The sequence below is a fragment of the Cololabis saira genome, chromosome 15, assembly GCF_033807715.1.
Source record: "Cololabis saira isolate AMF1-May2022 chromosome 15, fColSai1.1, whole genome shotgun sequence".
NCBI classification, from domain to species: Eukaryota; Metazoa; Chordata; class Actinopteri; order Beloniformes; family Belonidae; genus Cololabis; species Cololabis saira.
The window spans coordinates 22,124,275-22,144,666 of NC_084601.1; the positions used below are offsets into that span (position 1 = coordinate 22,124,275).

Genomic DNA, 20,392 nt, shown 5'->3' on the forward strand with positions numbered 1-20,392 from the left:
CCTGTAACTTGGGGAAAAGTATGGTGGACTACTGCGTGAACTTTTTTGAAAAGCAAGGAAAGATGGAGAATAAAAAGGGACTTTTGAACAGCAAGTTCACTTTCAAAAAGATGCCAGCTGGTTCGCTGGACAAGACTAAAGTTATTTGCATGTACTGTTGATTTGAAATGAATTACCATCGAAGTACGTAGAGTCTCAAATACCACTTACAAGCCAAACACACGACCGATGCAGAGAGCGCACCCTCCCCTTCAAAAGCAGACAAGCCTTTTATTTGAGCCTTTTATTTTCCTCCATATGAGGTTAGACATAATTACATGGAACATTTAACTGACCAATTCACTTCTTGTACAATGTTTGTGATGCATATGGTTCATTGTTTTACATTGAGCTGCTTAAAAAAACAAGGAATCTTAAGTTAGTCTTTACAAGTGTAAAGTTGGGGACTACATTGTATTTATGAAGGAATGTTACATTCAGGTCAAAAGCTTTTTTTGTAGAAAGTTGAATAAACGTTGGCATAAAGCAAGCATATTTCCCCTTTTTCATGTTGTTAACAGTTTTAAAAAAATACCTTAAGGTAATTTAGAACAGCAAAAAAACGTGTGAATAAATGTGCGATTAATATGCGAGTTAATCATGGACAACATGCGATTAATCGCAATTTAAAAAATGAATCGTTTGACATCCTGTTACACAGATGTAAATGGCACAAATCCTTCATCAGGATCTAATAACCATGTTTACTTAAAAACAGGTGTGGAGTACAATCTAAAATCGGACTTTTCTCGCCTTCTTTGATGCAAAATCATCAATTATGACATATGAAATCCTTTGTGCAAATCTATGATTGATGCTGATGATGGCAAGTCCAGAGAGACGCTCCTGTGACATCCTGGACCTCAAGTACATTTTAATAAGCTTGGAAAAAGCAGAATCACTTGAATCACGTAGATGACTGCACAGATTTTTTTTTTTTTCATTTTTTCCCATATCTTGCATGTGGCCCCTCCTAAAGGCGGTGAACGCCTTTAGGAGGGGCCATATGGGCCACATGCAAGATATGGGAAGTTGCCAAAGCCATCTTACCCTGGGCGTTCCTGCACTTGGGTTTACTACCCTCTTTGTTCCAACCCCCGGTCACAGGAACCGGTTCCTTGGTGTTGCAGGTCTGAAATGTTAAAATAGCCGTTTAACAAATAGAGGGTCAGAATTAAAAAATAAAATGAAGTTGATGGGGAGAATCGACAAATTTTCCTCATTCATGTCATCTATAAAGACATAGAATGTGATTTTGGTTGTTATTTGATGTCCAGTGGAGCAGAAGTGAGACGTAGACGGATGTGTTTTAGTTTTAAACAGTTGTGTGATAACTGATATCTGAGTACCGGTACTTAATACTGAGAGTAATGACTTAATCTTCCATCCTGCAGTCACTGGGTTCTCATTTTTATCACCTTCCCCTTAGCACCCTCTTTCAGGAGACACGCATTGTGGAGGGAAGATCTTCTAGACAGTTTTTCAAATTCAGTTTTGCTATCTTGACCTCTTAGTGTCTTCTTTTTATTTCAGTATAACCAGGAGAGGTCAAAAGTTCAAGAATGCCTGGTTTGGTGGTCCAACAATTTAATGTCTGCTTTTTGTTTATGATCTGTGTTGTGCAACAAAGGGATTGCTGGTTCAGTTATTAGAGTTATTACTAATTGTCTTGCGGTAGTTATTAATAATTAATAAAGAAGATTACTTATCAAAATGAATTATCAAAATGAATCAATCAAAACGGGGAACCACCTGACTTATCAGGAAAATAATAACTAAACAGCACAATCAGTCTCAAAGTAGCTGTTATTCCATACGAGCCAGCCTGTGGCCAGGGGTGGCGTTACAGAATAACAGTGAAGGAAGGAGTCCGAGCACAGACCTTTGCAACCAACCAATGTTACAAATATGTGCAAGATCAACACGAACAACTTCTCTCATTCAAATGAATCTGAATGTATTTACACAAGTGTTAAAAGATAGTGAAACAACACTCGGGATAAATTCCGATGCCTAAACAACACCTAACTAAACATTAAACAAACTTCAGATCGTGTGTGTGTGTGTGCGCGCGTGCGCGTGTGCGCGTGCGTGTGCGTGTGCGTGTGCGTGTGTGTGTGTGTGTGTGTGTGTGTGTGTGTGTGTTTTCAAAACTGCGGAGGGAGGTTTCCTCCACCCAGTGGTAGATGAAAGTATGGTAGGCCTGATGGCCGGGATACTAACTTGTCCATGTGGGTTAATAAGGAGGGGTGGGAAAACTGGCGTGATCTCTCAACACCGGTACCTTTATCGTTCTGTGGTTTCCCTCTCAGGAGCCAGTGTCTGGAGCAAAATCCTTGACAGTCGCTCTAAGCTTTTGACCGGGAAACGGGAGCACGAACCGCTTCGGTAGTGAGGGAACTCGTTATACTGGTCCACTTACACGGGCCCGTAACAATATAATAATACAAACGTAACAATATAATAATACAAATGAACGGCCGTCGGTCCACTTGAGAGACCGTCGGCACGTTACGCAGTAATAAGCAAACAAAACAGCAAACACACTCAACGCTCATCACTTTAAACTAACACTCCCCAGACACAAGCCTCTTACGTTGAGATACCCTGGAGGTAGTCGGCAGCGTCATGGTGGTTGTGGAACTCGTGGTTCTGGTCCCGGTCCAGTTGCTGATTGCTGATTTTACGCTCCCGCCGGTGGTCCAGCTGTGAGCGGCTCCCTTTTTCCTCTCTCTTTCTGTCTCTCGAAGACAGAGAAGGCAGCGTTGCAGGCAGCCGGGCTGTCCATTTTTTCCTGGTCGTTGTAGCCTGGTGACATCGTCTCGTTGCGCACGAGTGCTCGTTCCGCTCGTCGAATCGTCGGAACGTTTGCAGGTCACTCCGTTGTAACGCGGGTGAACGAAGGATGCCTTCACTGGTTCTTGGTAACCATGGGGCTTTCAGAAGGGCAGCTGGCGGGATGCTCCTCGGCTGATGCTGGTCGCGCTGATCGGAGATGAAGTGTAGTCCCTACAGAACGTAAGGACTGTGGACGTTTCTCTTGCGATGAAGAAAGTCGGAGAGAGAGAGATTTGGGAAGCAGACCAGCATTCCTTGGTGAACAGCTGCATGGTTAAGCTCCACAGGCGATCCTGGTGAAAAGCGGCTCTTTTCCCTGCTCTTCTCTTCTCCGTGTTTACGAGCATGTAGCATTTGTAGCACACAAAGCGCTCCATGGGAGAGGGAAGCAAGTTTGAGATAAAAGACAATGAAATTCGGGAAGTCACTGCTATTTAACCACCAGCGGAGCTCTCTTCATGTCAGCAGGGTGGACCTGCTGTAAATCAAGGTCACTGACCAATGCATCGTCTGCGCGTCACTTTCACACTACCCCCCCAAAAGGGAATAAACTGCAAACCCCCTGGGGTTTGGAATCATGTCTTAATTTCCTTTGTTTTAAAACCATGCGGTCAACGTTAAGACAATGTGGTCTTAAAACCGAGGCTGCTCTCAGAGCTAGGCCTTGAAATTGATGCTTGAAATTGGGGTGAGGGAGGACTGGACTTCTCGGAATAAACTGCAGCCCCCACGACTTGAACCTGGATAAGAGGATGCATGCATTGAATAATGGAGGGATGGATGGATGCATGTACAGAGGGATGGACCATGAATGAATGTATAGATAAAGGGTGGATGGACCTCTATTGACTTTTATCTTGGATTGTTTTGTTCTGGTGTCTCCAGGTGCCGTCCACAGTGAGGTCCATCAGAAACCAGCGGGTCCTGGCATACAGACAGAAGACCCAGATGTTGTGGGATGCCTACTTCTCTTCTGTGGACAAGATTGTTCTGACCACGCTAGAGGTGAGTCCGAAGCAACATCCTGACTCCCAGCAGAACCCAAAACAACCTGGACATGGAGGATTTTCCTGGAACTGGAGTAGGTCCTTGGAGGAGGGGGAGGTGGCCCCTCTTATGAACCATTTGCAGGGTCTTAAATGTTGGGCTGGTTCATTTAATGTAAAAAGGCCTCTAAAGATGCAGATTCTTAATATCTGCAAAGAGTTGTCTTAGACCAGTGTCCTTTAGTCCAAGCCTAACGTCTGCAAACAGAGGCCGCAGGTTTACCATCTTCATGCCACAAGACTGAGACCAAGGGGAAAGATTAGAGAGACCAAGGAGCTTCTGTCAGTGCTCAGTTCAACAGTGCAGTGGAATGGAGTGCAGTGGACACCTGGAACATCTGGGAAGGAAACATTTGAAAGGTGTACTCAGGTTTTAGAGCAACATCTGCTCCCATTCAGACGTCTGCGTCTTTCAGCAGCTACAGTCAGATTCTTAGTAATGAAACATTACATAGCCTGTGTTTCACCTGGGGAGGTGGAGAAGCCCGGAAGCCACACTGCAGCCACTGGTTTGATTTTACTGTATGCACTGGAGGACGCTATTGTTAGTCTGCTCAAGGACACTCATGCAGGAAGATATGAAGACAGACAGGTGCAGCAGCTGAGGATAGAAATGTGAGGTTAGGCCACGTTTACACATAGCCAGGTATTTACAAAAACTGATGTTTCCCCCTCTACGTTACGACATCAGATCGTTTTCAAAATCTCTTAATTTACACGAACCTGCATAAATACGCTGTTAAGGGGTGCTATGAGCAGCCAAACCTACAGTGTAATGAGAAGGATAAAGTCATGCTAGCCAATCAGAATCCTGGAAAAAAACATCAACAAATGACACAAGTAACTACAGTGGCCAAACAAATTGTAAACAAAGGTCGCACACATGACGCTGGTGACGTTTCTGTCGCATAATGGGACTTTCTGAAGCCTAAAGCCTGAATTATGGTTCTGCGTTGAACCTAGGTCATAGGGTACGCGGCTACGCGGGAGGCTCTCCATAGCCTAAGCCATAGCCTGACTTGCACCTCCCAAAAAATTTAACTACGCGTCGAGGCAACGCAGACCCAACGCAGACCGACAGGGCTGTGATTGGTTTGCTTGTTGGCAACGCATTTCCGGTTCCGGTTCTCTCTCGGTCGCCATTGTTCACTGTGACGGGAAAAGGCGGAAGCTAAACAAAGAATCAACTAGAGACGACGATAACAATAAAATTGTTGTAATTCAGCCACATTGGAGGGTTTTCGAGCATGAATCGCCTTTTCTTTTCTCGGGAAAAGAACGCGACATCATAGCGCTCTGGGGGGGTATTGCACCACGGCGAAATGGAGTGCCGGAGAATTCCGAAGGGTTCAGGACGGCGTCACTGCAACGGCGTAGTTTACAATGGCGGTTTAACGCAGAACCATAAATCAGGCTTTAATGTCCGTTTCCCTCTCTTTACAAGCAAATGTGAAGATTGAGTTTTTGCAAATGTCCACTTTGGCCGGAGTTTTCAGAAATTATCGTTTTTGGTGTCTTTGAGCTTCGTTTTCGTGTAAATGAATGGCAAAAACTCATGAAAACACCAACGTTTTTGCTACGTGTGAACGGGGCCTTAGACAGATGGGGTGTGGCAGGTGCACCAGTTGCAGCCTGGGCACCTGCCTGGTGTTTATCAGGAAGTATCAGCAGCTGGAACGCTGTCTCAGCAGCTGCTTCTGTCCTCGTCCAACTCACCCAAGCTGCTGTGTTTCTCTGCAGATCATTAAGGACAGAGTGTTCTCCCACACCTCCAGGAACAAGTACATGTGGAACTCACTGCCAGGAGGTCTGCTGGTCCTGCCAGAGTACTCCACACACCTGGCACACTTCCCCTTTTACTACCTGGGACTAGGTAAGCACCTCCTGATAGTGTCAGAGCTGAGGAACTATCCACCACAGGCCTGTCACCAAACATTTCCGTCTGTTTGACTGAGGTGGTTTTTCATTGTCAAAATCAATTTTTCATTTTATTTTTAACCTTGTATTTTTTTGATTTCTCTGACAACTTGAATGTTGTTTCTGGTAGACTTGTTGAATGTTTATTCCTTTAAGAATCCAAAGACATTTTTTTATGACCTAAAAATCTTTTTTTGTTACTCATGTTATACCACTGTGACTAATGTTACTGTAAAGTTGGATATTTTAAGATGGAAGTTAAAGTAAACTAACTCACTCAGTGCGGTTACGTGCACATCTAAATCAAGCTAGTGGCAACAATTTAGTTAAGGATTAAACTAGAGTTTCAGAGAAATCCAAGTTTTCATGCGCAAGAAGACAATCGATTATTGGGTGAGATGCGTTCGACTCCACGACGCTAGGTAGCGCCACATGCACTTTTCCGTTGGCATTCTTCCGGTTCCTTCTTTGTTGTTGGTCTTCTTCTTCTAGTTTGTTGATATTCTGGTTTTCGTGGTGTCGTCTCTTCCGGAAGGAGAAGTCCCAGGAAAGACTAGCTCGGCTAAGCGTGGGTTGCGTATACATGCTGGAATAACTCTGATTAGGACGCATTATCTGGCACTGAAAGCTCGATCTCAAGTGCTTCAGTTTGGTTTGACTACAGCCCGGCTTAGGTGTAAACATGTTTTTTTTTTTATTCGATATCGCTCGGATTAAGGCAACAATTTATGCATGTAAACGTACTGACTGTTGGCTCCAGACTCTAGTGGTCAGTAGAGAAACTGCAGGGTTTAGCGCTTCAATGTTGGCTTCATTGTTTGTGTTCTGTTTGCGGTGTGTTTAGGAGTCAGTCCTGGTCAGGAGTTCACCGCCATCATTCACGCCGTCTCCCCATTGGTCTCCCAGTCACAGCCAGTCATGAAGCTGCTTCAGGTGGTCTCCAAGTCCAAGTACTGCTCACAGGTAAACAAACTATCCTTATCATGAAAAGCTCAGAGTTTAGCTAGAACACATCCTGAATAGATATAGACACCTCAGGATGTGCTCAGGAAATATTTTACTGGCCATCGTCGAATCAGAAAGTCTCAGTACCCAGGTTTCCCAGGAAACATGTGACTTCCCTCATGTTTTCATGGTCAAATGTAGCTCAGTATTATATGCATGTTGATGAAAAGTTTCTCTGATGCTGTATTATTATACAGCATAAACATTGGTCTTAGTACATAACCTTGTGGAACACCATGACTAAATCTGAGGTATGAAGAAGACTCATAGAGTAATTCTTGCCACTTTATAGCTCATAGATATTATATAATGTCCACATGCAGCTCACCAAACAGGAACAAGCTCAGTGTCGTTCAAATTAATTTCCAACAGAAAAAAAACACAATACCACTAGCGACCAGCTACTACATGCTACAAACACTAGCCTGTGAGTCCAGGTCAGCTGTCTCAGGTCAAAGATGCCCAATCTTAGGAAGATATTCGCCATCATAGCTCCAGAAAATGGCCATCCATCTCAGAGGGAGATAGGGGCATAATGGGGGCAGAGCTGTCTTGCGATTCAGAAATCACCAGACTCCGTCTACTGACTCACCAATTAAAATACAAATTGAAATGACATATCAATGCGACCTAAGTCAATTTCTTAAAAAAATGTTAAATATATTTTCACAGGGACAAATCATGTCGACTCTGAGAAAGAATCAGATTTGGTGGAATTACAGATGTCAACACTATGAAGACATTGAAGTTATCTCACATGATGTTTGTGTCTGCAGTCTGGTAACATCACGGACGAATTCTTTACAAACCTGACACCTAAAGTTGGTCTGTTCTCCTGAATCATGACTGCTAATGTAGAGCTCCGGACCGTGACGTCAGAACTCCTAGCATTCAACGCTCTAGAATGTTACCAACGCCAATTTGGCAGTGAAGCTGAAGATGGCGAGAAGGATGTTCCTGCGTCAGTAAATGATGGAATCGATGCCCGCTACTTGTGGTGCACTGGGATGCCAGAATATTAGAAAAAGGGGAACAGATAGAGCTTTTTATCAGATTCCTAAAGATCCAGAGAAGTGAAAAAAAACAGATTTATGCCATAAAACGTGACCAATACAGCTGACACATGAGAGCAGCTCTCACGAATCCAGCTGTGCAGTTGCAGTGGGCTCCAAGCTCAACACCATCCGCTCTGACATCTATCCATGCCTTCATAAGAGGGTCATTTAGTCTGTGTGAACGACTCACTTCAAAAAATCAAAAAGGCACCTGCACGATAACTATTTATCATAGAAATTAATGCAGGAGGTGGTGCCTCAAATTTTCATTCAGTAATGTGAAAATCCACAGTAACATATGATTCTGATGAACATGCCGATGACATTAGCCTGCACTGACTGTGTTGGTGTTGTGCCTTTATTTAGCGTCTTCATTAATTAAATTAATGAAGAGCCACTTGCCCTTCCAGTGGTGATAAAATAATCCTTTGCTGAAAGAGTCCAAAGCTTAATGTTATTCACAAATTCAGGACATAACGTTCATTAATACCCTCCAGGCTTTTGTAATTTTTGAGAGAATCCCCGAAAAAGGACGAAGCAAGGTTGATCAGGTCGTCGTAGATGTTAGGATATTGGAGGACTGGCAGCTCTGTTACAGTTTCAATGCTTTTAAAAAGTACTAATAAAACATAGTTTTCTTTAACTTTTGAGTTGAAATGCGCTGTAGACTCGGACGCTTTGAAGTTCATGATTAAGCCGTGACATTCGACGTGCACGATCGGTTCTCTTTCCTGCCGCAATGGCGCTGTAAACAAACAGGTCACATGGGGTCCAGGCCTCTATACAACAGAGCAGTTAATTTTCCCTTTCTCTGTTTACCACTCCGCATGCTGATGGCACAACCTACATCTATCTCCATCAGGTTGTAGCTACGACACAAGAGGACGTCATCGTACAGTCTGATCACGCTGCTCTTACCCCAGATTAAGCAGATTCCAATCATCCAACTGTCATTGATCTTATGATCGTAAGCCTCTGTAACCTCACACTCCAGCTCGAGCATTTAGGTCCACAAATCAGTTTCTCCCGGAGGTTGCCAGATCCAAACCGTAAACAGAGGCTTTCAGTGGCTTTTTTTCTTCTAGTTTTTAGTGCTGACTGAGCGTATGCATGTTCATTTGTTTTTCCTCGTTTTATTTAATTTATTACACAGACGTTTATCGTTCTTAGATTTGTATCTGCATGGATATTTCTTTATCTGTGCAGTTTGTACAACACTTTGGTCAACTTTTATTGTTTTAATTGTGCTATTTAAAGAAAAACCTTTGACTTGACTTGTAAGAAGCTGGCCAGGTTAAAGATAAAGGCTCATTTATACTCTCTATTTGTAGCAGATGCGGAGACGGGCGGTATCTTGTGTTGACTTTTGATGCTAAATTATTAATATTGATGCTTAATATTACGGATGAAACGGAGCAATTCCACCAGAAGTGGCGGGGGGGCAGTATTCAAGCCAGGGCTGGGGATTGATTAAATATCAAGAATCGATTTGATTCCGATTCTTAAGATTCAGAATCGATTATCAAGATTTGATTTGATCCGATTCGATTCCGATATTGATTTGGGTTAGTGTTAATAAAACAGTTTTTTGAGCTGTTGCATGAGTTATATGACTGTAGTTATGCAACATATTAATACTAGTATTATATTGAGATTCAACAGCAAGTATTGGCAGCTAATGATGCTGTAAGGACCAATCACCTCCCAGAATGCTGATATAACTAACATTGTGGGGCAAAATTATCAAACAGATCCAGGGCAGCAAACAGAGGCCGTATAAAATCGGTTCTAGTTTTTCCCACTTTCCATTTTTATTTGTTCCATTTTCTTTCTTTTTCGGTTTTTACATTTTTAGAATTTGTTTTTTTAGCATTTTAAGTAAATGTAACCCCAAGACAGTATATAAGGTAATAAAATATAGAACATTCATGCAATTATAACTGAAAACCTTAATGTTTTCATACCTTTTAAATATAATTAAAGGCAAAAACATGGCACCAGTTATTCTTGTGTCCACATTCCTTTTTTGGGCATAAACAAAAATATACCAAAAGTTGTAATGTAATGATGAAAAAAAATCGATCTTTAGACATATTAATCGATTTTTAGGAATTAATATGAGAATCGATTTAGAATTGGAAAATCGATTTTTTCGACTTTAATTTTTTTTACTTTAATCCCAGCAGTCACGAGTCACGTCATTTAATTCACACATGGGCGTGGTGTGAAACTATCAAACAATGAACGAAGAGTAGCTGCAGCGATTGCAGTGACAGGCCTACTAGTATTCATATGTTGCATAACTACAGCCATATAATTCAGGCAACAGCTCAAAAAACATTTTTAATAACAGTAACCCAAATTAATATCGGATCCTGATAATCGATTCTGAATCTTAAGAATCTGAATGGAATCAATTCTTGACATTTGAATCGATCCCCAGCCCTAGAAACTACTATGTTAGATAGAAGAGAAAAGTCCAAACTAAAACAGAGGTAGCTGAGTCCGGGTCGGGGACTGATAATAGGCTTCTGTTAGCAGCGTCATGAGCACTTATTGATTCTGTGGAGGTGTAAAACATCTAAATCCGTCCAGCTGTTCGTCATCTCATCTTGAACAAGACAAAGGAGGTGCTTGTGGATGTTAGGAGAGCCAGGATTTAGTTCAACAACTTTCCCATCATGGGAGATGAAGTGGAGGTGGAGGAGGAGGATAAATACCTCTATAAATACAAAAAGTCGTCCAGACCACCGCAGGAGGTCCGTCAGACCTCTACAGGAGACCCCCCCCACACACACACACACACACACACACACACACACACACACACACACACACACACACACACACACACACACACACACACACACACACACACACACACACACACACACACACACCCAGGATCTCTAATTTCTCTTTGAAGATAATTGGATAATAAAAGTTACTACATCTAACCTCCCTTCAGGATTAATGATTGTTGAACTGAATTCTGCGAGATTCTCATGTGTCTGCTCCATTTTAATTCCAAATGTATTCAAAAACACATTTAGTTACTGAGATAAACTAATTTTAGATAAGACCAGTAATATTTGAGAGGGAATATCAAATATAAATGTCATATGAAGTTTCCTTCATTTAAAGACAAGAATTCTTCGGTCGCAGGACTTATTTTTATTGACTGTACCAAAGGTCTGCACTGGACAAGGTAGCAGGGCTTTCCGCTATGCTGCCCCCTCTGCTTCTCTCTCCATTTTTAAAATAAATCTAAAAGTACATTTACTGTCTACTTATTTATAAAATACCCTTGCTACATGATGGAGATATTGGGATGACTGGATGAATGATTGTATGTATTGGTGTTTGATTGTCTGTATCGTAATGTCTACTGTTCTCATGTTTCCAACGGTACCACATTGCACTGTAAATTTCATTTTTCTTTCATAAACTTTGGGCCCCCTCCCAAAAGCTTTCAATAGCTTACTTTGGGGGACCCATTCATACATGCCAAAGGACCATTATAGATGTCTGAATGGTCACAATTGTATACGTTTATTTTAAATGGCTATGTATGAATAAACTTGAAACTTGAAACTTGGAATGAGTTGCAGAAAATCTTAAAATTGAATAATCTGGTGTTACTTGATGCTTTTAAGGTTTTTCTGAAAGACTTGGAAGCAAGTACAACTGGCTGTAGATGCTTTGACTGGTGATTTAGTTTGTGATCTGTATTTCTGATTTGTTTTTAACTGTTTTGTTATTGTTTGTTTGTGCAACTTTGTGTTTTGCTGCTGCCTGTCTCGGCCAGGACTCTCTTGAGTCTTGAGTAAAGATTTTTAACCTTAACAAGACTTTTTTTCCTGGTTAAATAAAGATTATAATGATAATAATGATAATAGAATGTGCCAGCGATGGAGAGGCCAGCCCTTCCAGACCGACCATGTGACTGAAAGTGTGCGGCCTCCTCCCTTTTAGATCATCATCCTGTGGAACAGCGAGAAGCCGCCCCCCAGTCGGAGTAAGTGGCCCCCCACGCCGGTTCCCCTCGTGGTGACGGACGGCAGGAGGAAGGTGAGTCGTCTCGCTGTCTTCTGCTGGCGTCTTCCATGTTCTCCCCTCGCTCAAACCTCGACCGGTTCTCTCTCAGACCACCAGCCGATTCCTACCCCACGTTGCCATAGAGACGGAGGCCGTGCTGAGTCTGGACGAGGACACGGTCCTGCTGACCAGCGAGGTGCGTGACCACCAAGGGATGGATGTAAAGCAGAGAATGGACGAGTGGGTCTGTAAAAGGTGTTTCCTGCGTGTTTCCTCAGGTCAACTTTGCCTTCCTGGTGTGGTGGAGCTTCCCCGAGCGGATCGTGGGCTTCCCGCCCCGCAGCCACTTCTGGGACCCCCTGAAGCACACCTGGGGTTACACGTCCAAATGGACCAACGACTACTCCATCGTCCTGACGGGAGCTGCCTTCTACCACAGGTCGGTCTGAGGAAACCGCTGACGCCGCAGACCGGCAGCAAGAACAACCCCCACCCGGGGTCAAATATGTCCATGTCTGCACTCCTCAGTATGCAAACTACATGTAAACAAACCAGAGCACCTCCACAGAGGAGCTGGCAAACTTCAGACAAATAAGGAACTCATTGACTGACAGCAATAATGTTTTTCCATTCAATGATCCTATCACACATTGACTATTGCCTACTTAGCTGGGGCCTCATCTATAAAGCTTGCTTGCGCAGAAAAAGCGCCTGAAAGTTGCGGAAGCCACCATCTACGCAAAGTCTCGGATCTAAAAAGAAAAAACTAACCGAAAAATCTGCTTATCTTTACGGCAACCAGGACCCTCCCGTAAGAATTTACTTAAGACACGGGGAACCGGGGAGGCAGGCTGTGAGGGGGTGAAATGAAGCCAGATTCATGTCATACTCTTAATAATGTCATCACATATCACAACATATATCAGACTTATAATAAAATAGCGCTGATCGTGTTCCTCTGTGTGTGAAGCTCAGTCAGGACTCTGCTGCTGCTGCAGCCGCGGTGACGCCGGGAACCTCCTTCACCCACCGCTTTAGGACAGAACAAATGAGGGGGTCCCTAGAGCGTTTAGGGGCTCCACGGTGCCTCTCATTTCTTCCCTAAAGGGACACAGATTTTTTTATATATATAATGAGTTTTACGCGGGCGTGAAACCTTTAGGAAACCTTTAGGCTTAGGTGTAAGCCTAAATTAGGGTCCCGCGTTAAAACAAACGCAGAGCCTACGGCGTAGGGTACGCGGCGACGCGCACCTGCGCCGTAGGCTCTGCGTTGGTGACGCGGAACCATAAACCTTCCCTGAGCAGCTCTGAGGGGAGACGGGAGAGTAGGAGGGGGGAGCGGGGGGTGAAGCGGGGCTGCCGGGCCCTTCGCACAGGGTGTGATTTGCAGTTAATGGCTGATCCTACAGTTAGTTTTTAAACTATAAAAAGTGGGGGGGACAAAAAGATGATTTTGAAAAGACGGGGGGACATGCCCCGCCTGTTGCGCCGGGGCACTCACGGCGTTCCGCGCAGCAATGGCGTGCTGCACTCACTCGCTGTATTTTATACTATTTATTTTTCTACTTTTACTGTGACCACAAAATAATGTCGTTTTCCTGTCCTCCACCTCATCCACAACATCTAGATCTCAGATCTCAGTGAAATTCAGTACGGTGGCTCGACACGTTCATTCATTCCATGATTCTGAAGCCAAACAGGCTGCAGGAAGCCACTGCGCATGCTCAGCAGGCTCATTCATATGCAAAAACATACCATTTTTGGTATGAAGTGGGCGTGTAGAGGGCGGGATGTGAGCCGGATTCAGCTGCGCAACTTTCCAGCTGGACTGTGATTTATAAAGAGAACCTTACGTGGAAGTTTGCGTGCACGCGGTTTTATAGATCCGGATTTTTTTTTGCGCACGCCATTTTCGGCTTTTGGGTTTACGTGCACTTTTAGTATGAATTCTACGCACTCCATTTTAAATGAGGCCCCTGGTCATTAGCATGTTCCACAGCATTCAAGCCGATTGAATCCCTTTTATAAAAGAGGACTAAAAATCTTAGACGAAAAACCACATTCATTTCATACTCGTAACATTTTTAAAAGACATACATTTTTAAGCCTCCAAAATTTTAAAACCTTCAGAAATGCCTGCACTGTGTACAAAACCCTTCATGGTCTTGCACCACTGCCGCTGAAACAGTTCTTCAGAAGGAAATCTGTGGATGGTATGAAACTCGTGTGATAGAGGTGACTGTGAGATACAACATAGATGAACCACCTTTGGGATGAATGTGTTATCTGTTGTAGGAGGGAAAATCTGGAACAGCCTTCCATCTACAATAAGGGATTGTCCCTCATACTCTTCCTTTAAGGGAAATCTCAAGGAATGATTTAAAACATCTCAAATCTGTGATCATTAATTGTTTGTTGTATTAACAAATAGATAGATAGATAGATAGATAGATAGATAGATAGATAGATAGATAGATAGATAGATAGATAGATAGATAGATAGATAGATAGATAGATAGATAGATAGATAGATAGATAGATTTATTCATCCCCGAAGGGAAATTCAACTGTACAGCAGCTCATCAAAACATAAAAAACAACCACACTTCCACTCAGACAATAAAAGCACATTAGTATTAAAATAGACATGAAATGAAAGGTTAAAACTAAGTGCAAAATAGCATATAAAGTGCAAAATAGCATATAGTCCAGTTGTGGCAGGTGTGGGTGTGTGAGTGTGTGAGTGTGTGTGGGACTGAGTTCAGGAGGCGTTAAACAATAACATCTTATTGCTGTTGGGACGAAGGATCTCCTGAATGGCTCTGTTCTGAAGTCTAGTGAGCGGAGCCGACCGCTGCAGCTGCTCCTGCTCCTGCTCCTCTGTTGCTCCAGGAGGCTGTGGAGAGAGAAGGTGTCTGCTATTGTCCATGATAGCTCAGTTTGTTCAGTGTGCCCCTCTCCACCACAGATCTTAGGGGGTCCAGACTCCTGCCCAAAACTGAGCCCGCTTTTTTGACCAGTTTGTCCAGTCGCTTGGTGTTTTTGTTTGAAAGGCTGCCTCCCCAACACACAGCAGCAAAAAAGAATGCACCGGCCACCACCGTGTGGTAGAACATGGTCATCATCTCCACACACACATCAAAAGACCTCAGTGCCCGCAGGAAGAACAGACTTCTCTGCCCCTTCCTGTAGAGGGCGTCGGTGTTAGGGGACCAGTCAAGCTTGTCGTCCAAGAGGACCCCGAGGTATTTGTATGTGTGCACCACCTCAATGTCCCCCCCTGTATGAAGACTGGTAACTGGGGAGGCCTCTTCCTCCTGGAATCCACCACCATCTCCTTGGTTTTGGCTGTGTTCAGGTGGAGACAGCACTTATTACACCAGTCCCTGAAGGATTCCACAAGATCCCTGTACTCCGGCTCCTGACCACCCCTGATACAAGCCACAATGGCTGTATCGTCACAATATTTTTGCATGTGACAGGACTCAGTGTTGTATTGAAAGTCCGCTGTGTAGAGTGTGAACAGGTATGGCACCAAGACAGTCCCTTGTGGAGCACCAGTGCTGCTCCTGACCATCCCGGAGACACAGCTCTCCAGCCTGACATACTGAGGCCGCTCTGTTTGATGGATTGATTGATTGAAATCTTTATTTTGAGCATATTAATTATAAAAAAAGAAAAACAATTATACAAAACATCAGAAAAGAATACAAATAAACGGTCATTAAACAAAATCAAAGGGAAATACACCTTCATGCCCGAAAAGGAGTAGGAGGAAGTAAAAAACTTATGAGGTCCCACCCCTTGTTTTTCAATTTTGCTTGAATACATAATAAATATAAATAAATATAACAGCAAGCTTTACTTTATCAAAAAATATACCTGTTAAAGTATATTCCATTGCATCAGTGACCTCTGACCTCAGGACACGGAGGACCAGCTGCTCCAGAGTCTGGAGTTTTAATTGCCGTTGATATTGTGTGTCGTGTAATGTTGATTGTATCTTTTTACTGAGTCTTGCAGGGGGACTGCCAATGCAAATTAGCCTTTTGGTTACAATTGGGTATATTTACATTTTAAAATGTTTATCAATGTACGATGTCCCTTTACACAAAATACAGTGAAATGAATGAATGCACTGTGCTTGATGTGCACGTTAACCGGCCCCAGGGAAGATCTGTGCTCTTTTACCCCCTCCTGAATCCAGAATCAGTTACTTTATTGATCCCTGAGGGGAAAGTTGTATAAACTCGTACATTTTTCCCAACCCAGTCATTTCATAACCAGATTCTAGTTTAGTTTACTTTGGGTTTCAGTTCTTCTCAGTGAAGCTCTTACATGTTCTTATTTGGGTTTCTTCAGATGAAGACAGTTTGTTCTAAGAAGAAGAAGGCTTGCGCCGAAACGCGTGGGTCTCTGCTCCCATGTTTTTATACTAATAGCCATGTTTCAATAAAGGCTTTTTATATTTTTCCACAAGAAGAGTGCCTTGGACTCCCTTTTTTTGATTAGATATTGTTTTTTTCCCCAACACCAAAGAGCACCTTCAAGATTCTTTCTTAACAATTCCCTGAGCACTTCGGATTTTCTCTTCACAGTTTGTTCTAATTTTGGATCTTGACTCTCACCTTGGGCCGTGGCGCCCCCTGGTGGCTGAAGAACCAACTACACCTAGGGATGGGAATTGATGAGATTTTTAGGATTCCAATTACATTTTCGATTCTGCTTAACGATTCGGTTCTTTATCGATTCCCTTATCGATTTTTCATTTGGGGAAAAAAAGGACAACAATGAAGCAAATGGTGCTAATATGATAGGCAGTGTTTGTTTGTTAACTAGTTACCTGCAGTATTATTAGCCATGGACATGCTAACGTTCCTGCTGCTGCTGGGTGGAGAATTACTGACGTGGTCCGGACGGAGCAGATCGAAAACGCCACATTCATTGATTGTTATTGCCTACTGTTTGCACAAATGATGGTAGGATTTTTTTTCCCCTTTGACGATATATTCACTTGGCAAGTATTGCAAGTTTCCCTGGTGTCCTCTTTTTAACTAAAATGTAACCAGACTTTTGAGCATTTGTATCGCTTGCCGCCATGTGTACTATTGACTGTTGGCTTACGCATGTTGCTTAGCAACGTGTGTGCTGACGTCATTTGTGCCCACGGGAATCGAAAAGCGAATCGTTTGCAAAATTTGCAAACAATTCCAAGGAATTGAAACACTGGGGACCGGTTCTGAACAAGAACCGGTTCTCGATTCCCATCCCTAACTACACCTGTACAGTGGGCAAACTACTGTTAAAGGAGCTTGAGGCCGGATTGAGGCAGGATTTATGAAAAAAATCTGTATACATTTTAAGTTTTCTAGTAATAATGTCAGATGAAGCGTTCCAAACCCAAAAGAATGAGCCCTCTAGTGTATCTCTCCGTTGCCTTGAACAGGCTGTGTGCTGCAAAATGTGCTGCAATTCGGTCCCGAATTTCCCGCGCTGGGCTGCGGATGTGACGTCACATGACACTGCATGTGCGTTCTCCCCGTTCTCCCGTGCCGGCTTCACTGTTGGCTGCAGTACCCCCAACGGCCGTCGTGGTGAAGGGTGGCGCTAGAGAGTCTCATTTCTTAAAAGGAGCCTCAAGCTCCTTTAAGGCAGGCGGCCGGAAGGAGCTGAAACCCTCCGAGAGAATGGGGCGGCAGTAGCTCAGGTGGTAGAGCGGGTCGTCCAATGATCAGAAGGTCGGAGGTTCGAATCCCACTCTATCCCAGTTGCTGTCGTAGTGTCCTTGGGCAAGACACCTTACCCAGCTTGCCCCGTGTGAATGTGTATGAATGTTGGTGGTGGTCGGAGGGGCCGTTTGGCGCGGAATGGCAGCCACGCTTCTGTCAGTCTGCCCCAGGGCAGCTGTGGCTACAAATTGTAGCTACCACCACTGGAGAGAATGTGTATGAATGAATAATGATCTAAGTGTAGCACTTTGAGATTCATTGAATGGAAAGTGCGTTACAAGTTAAATCCATTATTATTATTATTAATCGAACCGAGCTTAGCTTTGGATAATAAAAAGCTGCTTGTGCCCTGCAGGTACTACCATCACCTGTTCTCCCACTACCTGCCCCAGTCTCTGCGGACCCTGGTGGACCGGACCTCCAACTGCGAGGACATCTTGATGAACTTCTTAGTCTCTGCTGTCACTCACCTGCCGCCAATCAAAGTGGCTCAGAGGAAGCAGTACAAGGAGCTGCCGGGTCCACAGGTAGGAATCACCCGCCCGGGTCTCTCTGATGGGGGTTGACGCCAGAGTAGGGTTGCCAACTCCCTGAAAAATAAATAACACCTCATCGGCCGGCCGACCCGATTGCCTTCACCCTTCCTGGTGTAGTGAATTTTTTTTACCCCTTTTTTTTGTGAGTGAAACGATTTTTTTAACTATTTGACTCGAACCTGAATTGAATTAGATGCATATTTTTGAATGCCATGAACACAAATTATTATCCAGCAATTCACTTTAATACAAAATAACAAAATGAACTGAATAAAATAAGTATCTCTCTTAAACAGAAACCTGTCCTGCTTAACTTAAAATTGTATAAATGAATATAAAACAATAGAAAGAAAGCAGAACATCCATTCTGTAATAGTGCACATTTTTAGTGCAATAACAAAAGTGCAAACAGAAAGTCTGTAGAAAACTTGCTAACATATTTGTGCCTCAAAGGCCATGACTGTAGGCTACATTTGTAGTAAAACAGAAAAAAATAACTTATGAACTCAACAGCTCAATGCCATTTTATGACTATTTTTTGACTCTCATAGTAATACGGGACAAAGTGCGTCCCTTTTCAGCTCAATACGGGACGCGTACTGTAGTTTATAAATACGGAACGGTTGGCAGCTATGGCAGAGTCTCTGCTGACCCAGTGTCTCGTCCTCTCCACCAGGGAACGAGGAGCGCCCCCTGGACCAACTCGGAACACTTCAACCAGAGGCAGGAGTGCGTCAACACCTTCGCCAACTGGTTCGGCTACATGCCTCTGGTCCACTCGCAGTTCCGTCTGGACCCGGTGCTCTTCAAAGATCAGGTGTCCGTCTTCCGTAAGAAGTACAAAGACTTGGAGCGTGTCTAATGTTAGCAGAATGGGAGTGCGAGGGAAATGTCGCCCCATGGCCCTCTGGATGCACAAATGGACCGGTTAGTGGAGGACGTCCTGGAACGGTCCATTTGCCACATGGGCAGTCTCTGGGGATCTGTTCAGGACTCAAGACCAATGATGAGGAAGTTACAGGTTCTGGAACCACTTGAAAGGAGTCTGAGCTGAATCTAAGCATGAAGGAGGCCTTGAAGGAGATCCTGTGAGGTCACAGACAGCTCCAGAAGTATCACAAGGACTTTGCTCCAAGCATTACTGTCCAGAGACTGTTTCCAAAGAAACATATCATTTCACTTCAAAACTCTAAATGTAAAACTAATAAAACGGTTTCTAAATGCTACTGAGTTTTTTCCCCCGATTGAGTTCACGTGCCCTCTCCTGTGTCTCTGATTCAGATACTGGCTATGAGAGAAGCCATCATGGCAGTTGACAGGACCTGTCCTGCAGCACAATGCGCTGGTGTCCTGTATCGGCGGGTAATCGCTCGCATCACACGCTTGTTTATCCCCTGCACAAGGGATCTTGGGAAGGCAGCACATCTGGGCAGCATGTCATATAGGGCTGTGGATCGATTCAAATGTCAAGAATCAATTTTAGTCCAATTCTTAAGATTCAGAATCCATTATCAAGATTTGATTCAATCCGAATATCGATTTGGGTTAGTGTTATTAAAACATTTTTTTGAGCTGTTGCATGAATTATGTGTATTTATGCAACATATTAATACTAGTATTATATTGAGATTCAACAGCAAGTATTGGCAGCTAATGATGCTGTAAGGACCAATCACCTCCTAGAATGCTGATAGAACTGCTTTCAGAAACATCGTGTGGCAGAATTATCAAACAGATCCAGGGCAGCAAACAGAGACGTATGAAATTGGTTTTATTTTTTCCCCACATTCAGTTTTAATTTTTTCCTTTTTCGGTCTATTTCAGTTTTTAATTTTTGAAAATTTGGTTTTTGCATTTTATGCAAATGTAACCCCAAGACAGTATATAAAGTAATGAAATATATACAATTTATGCAACTGAAAACTTTAATGCACAGGTGTCAAACTGAATCCACAGAGGGCCGGTGTCCTGCATGTTTTAGATGTTTCCCTGCTTTAACACACCTGATTCTAATTAATCATCGTCACCAGCTTGTCATCAAAGTCTGGATAGTTCTGTTGATGACACAGTCACTTGTATCATGGTGCAATGAAGCAGGGAAACATCTAAAACCTGCAGGGACACCGGCCCTCGAGGACTGGAGTCCGACACCCCTGCTTTAATGTTTTCATGCCTTTAAACATTTTT

The 20,392-nt window shown here is 43.4% G+C and overlaps 1 protein-coding gene across 1 annotated transcript in view; it reads left to right on the top strand.

Annotated features, from left to right (window-relative positions):
• The window catches only part of ext1c (exostoses (multiple) 1c), a 56,730-nt gene extending 37,279 nt beyond the window's left edge, over positions 1-19,451 (top strand). Inside the window, exons 5-12 of the mRNA XM_061741082.1 lie at positions 3,763-3,882; positions 5,664-5,796; positions 6,685-6,803; positions 11,876-11,971; positions 12,048-12,134; positions 12,217-12,377; positions 18,025-18,196; positions 18,882-19,451. Of these exons, the coding sequence (XP_061597066.1) occupies positions 3,763-3,882; positions 5,664-5,796; positions 6,685-6,803; positions 11,876-11,971; positions 12,048-12,134; positions 12,217-12,377; positions 18,025-18,196; positions 18,882-19,067 (1,074 nt within the window). The 3' untranslated portion in view covers positions 19,068-19,451. The remainder of the gene's footprint in view (positions 1-3,762; positions 3,883-5,663; positions 5,797-6,684; positions 6,804-11,875; positions 11,972-12,047; positions 12,135-12,216; positions 12,378-18,024; positions 18,197-18,881) is intronic.
• The last annotated feature ends 941 nt before the right edge of the window (positions 19,452-20,392 follow it).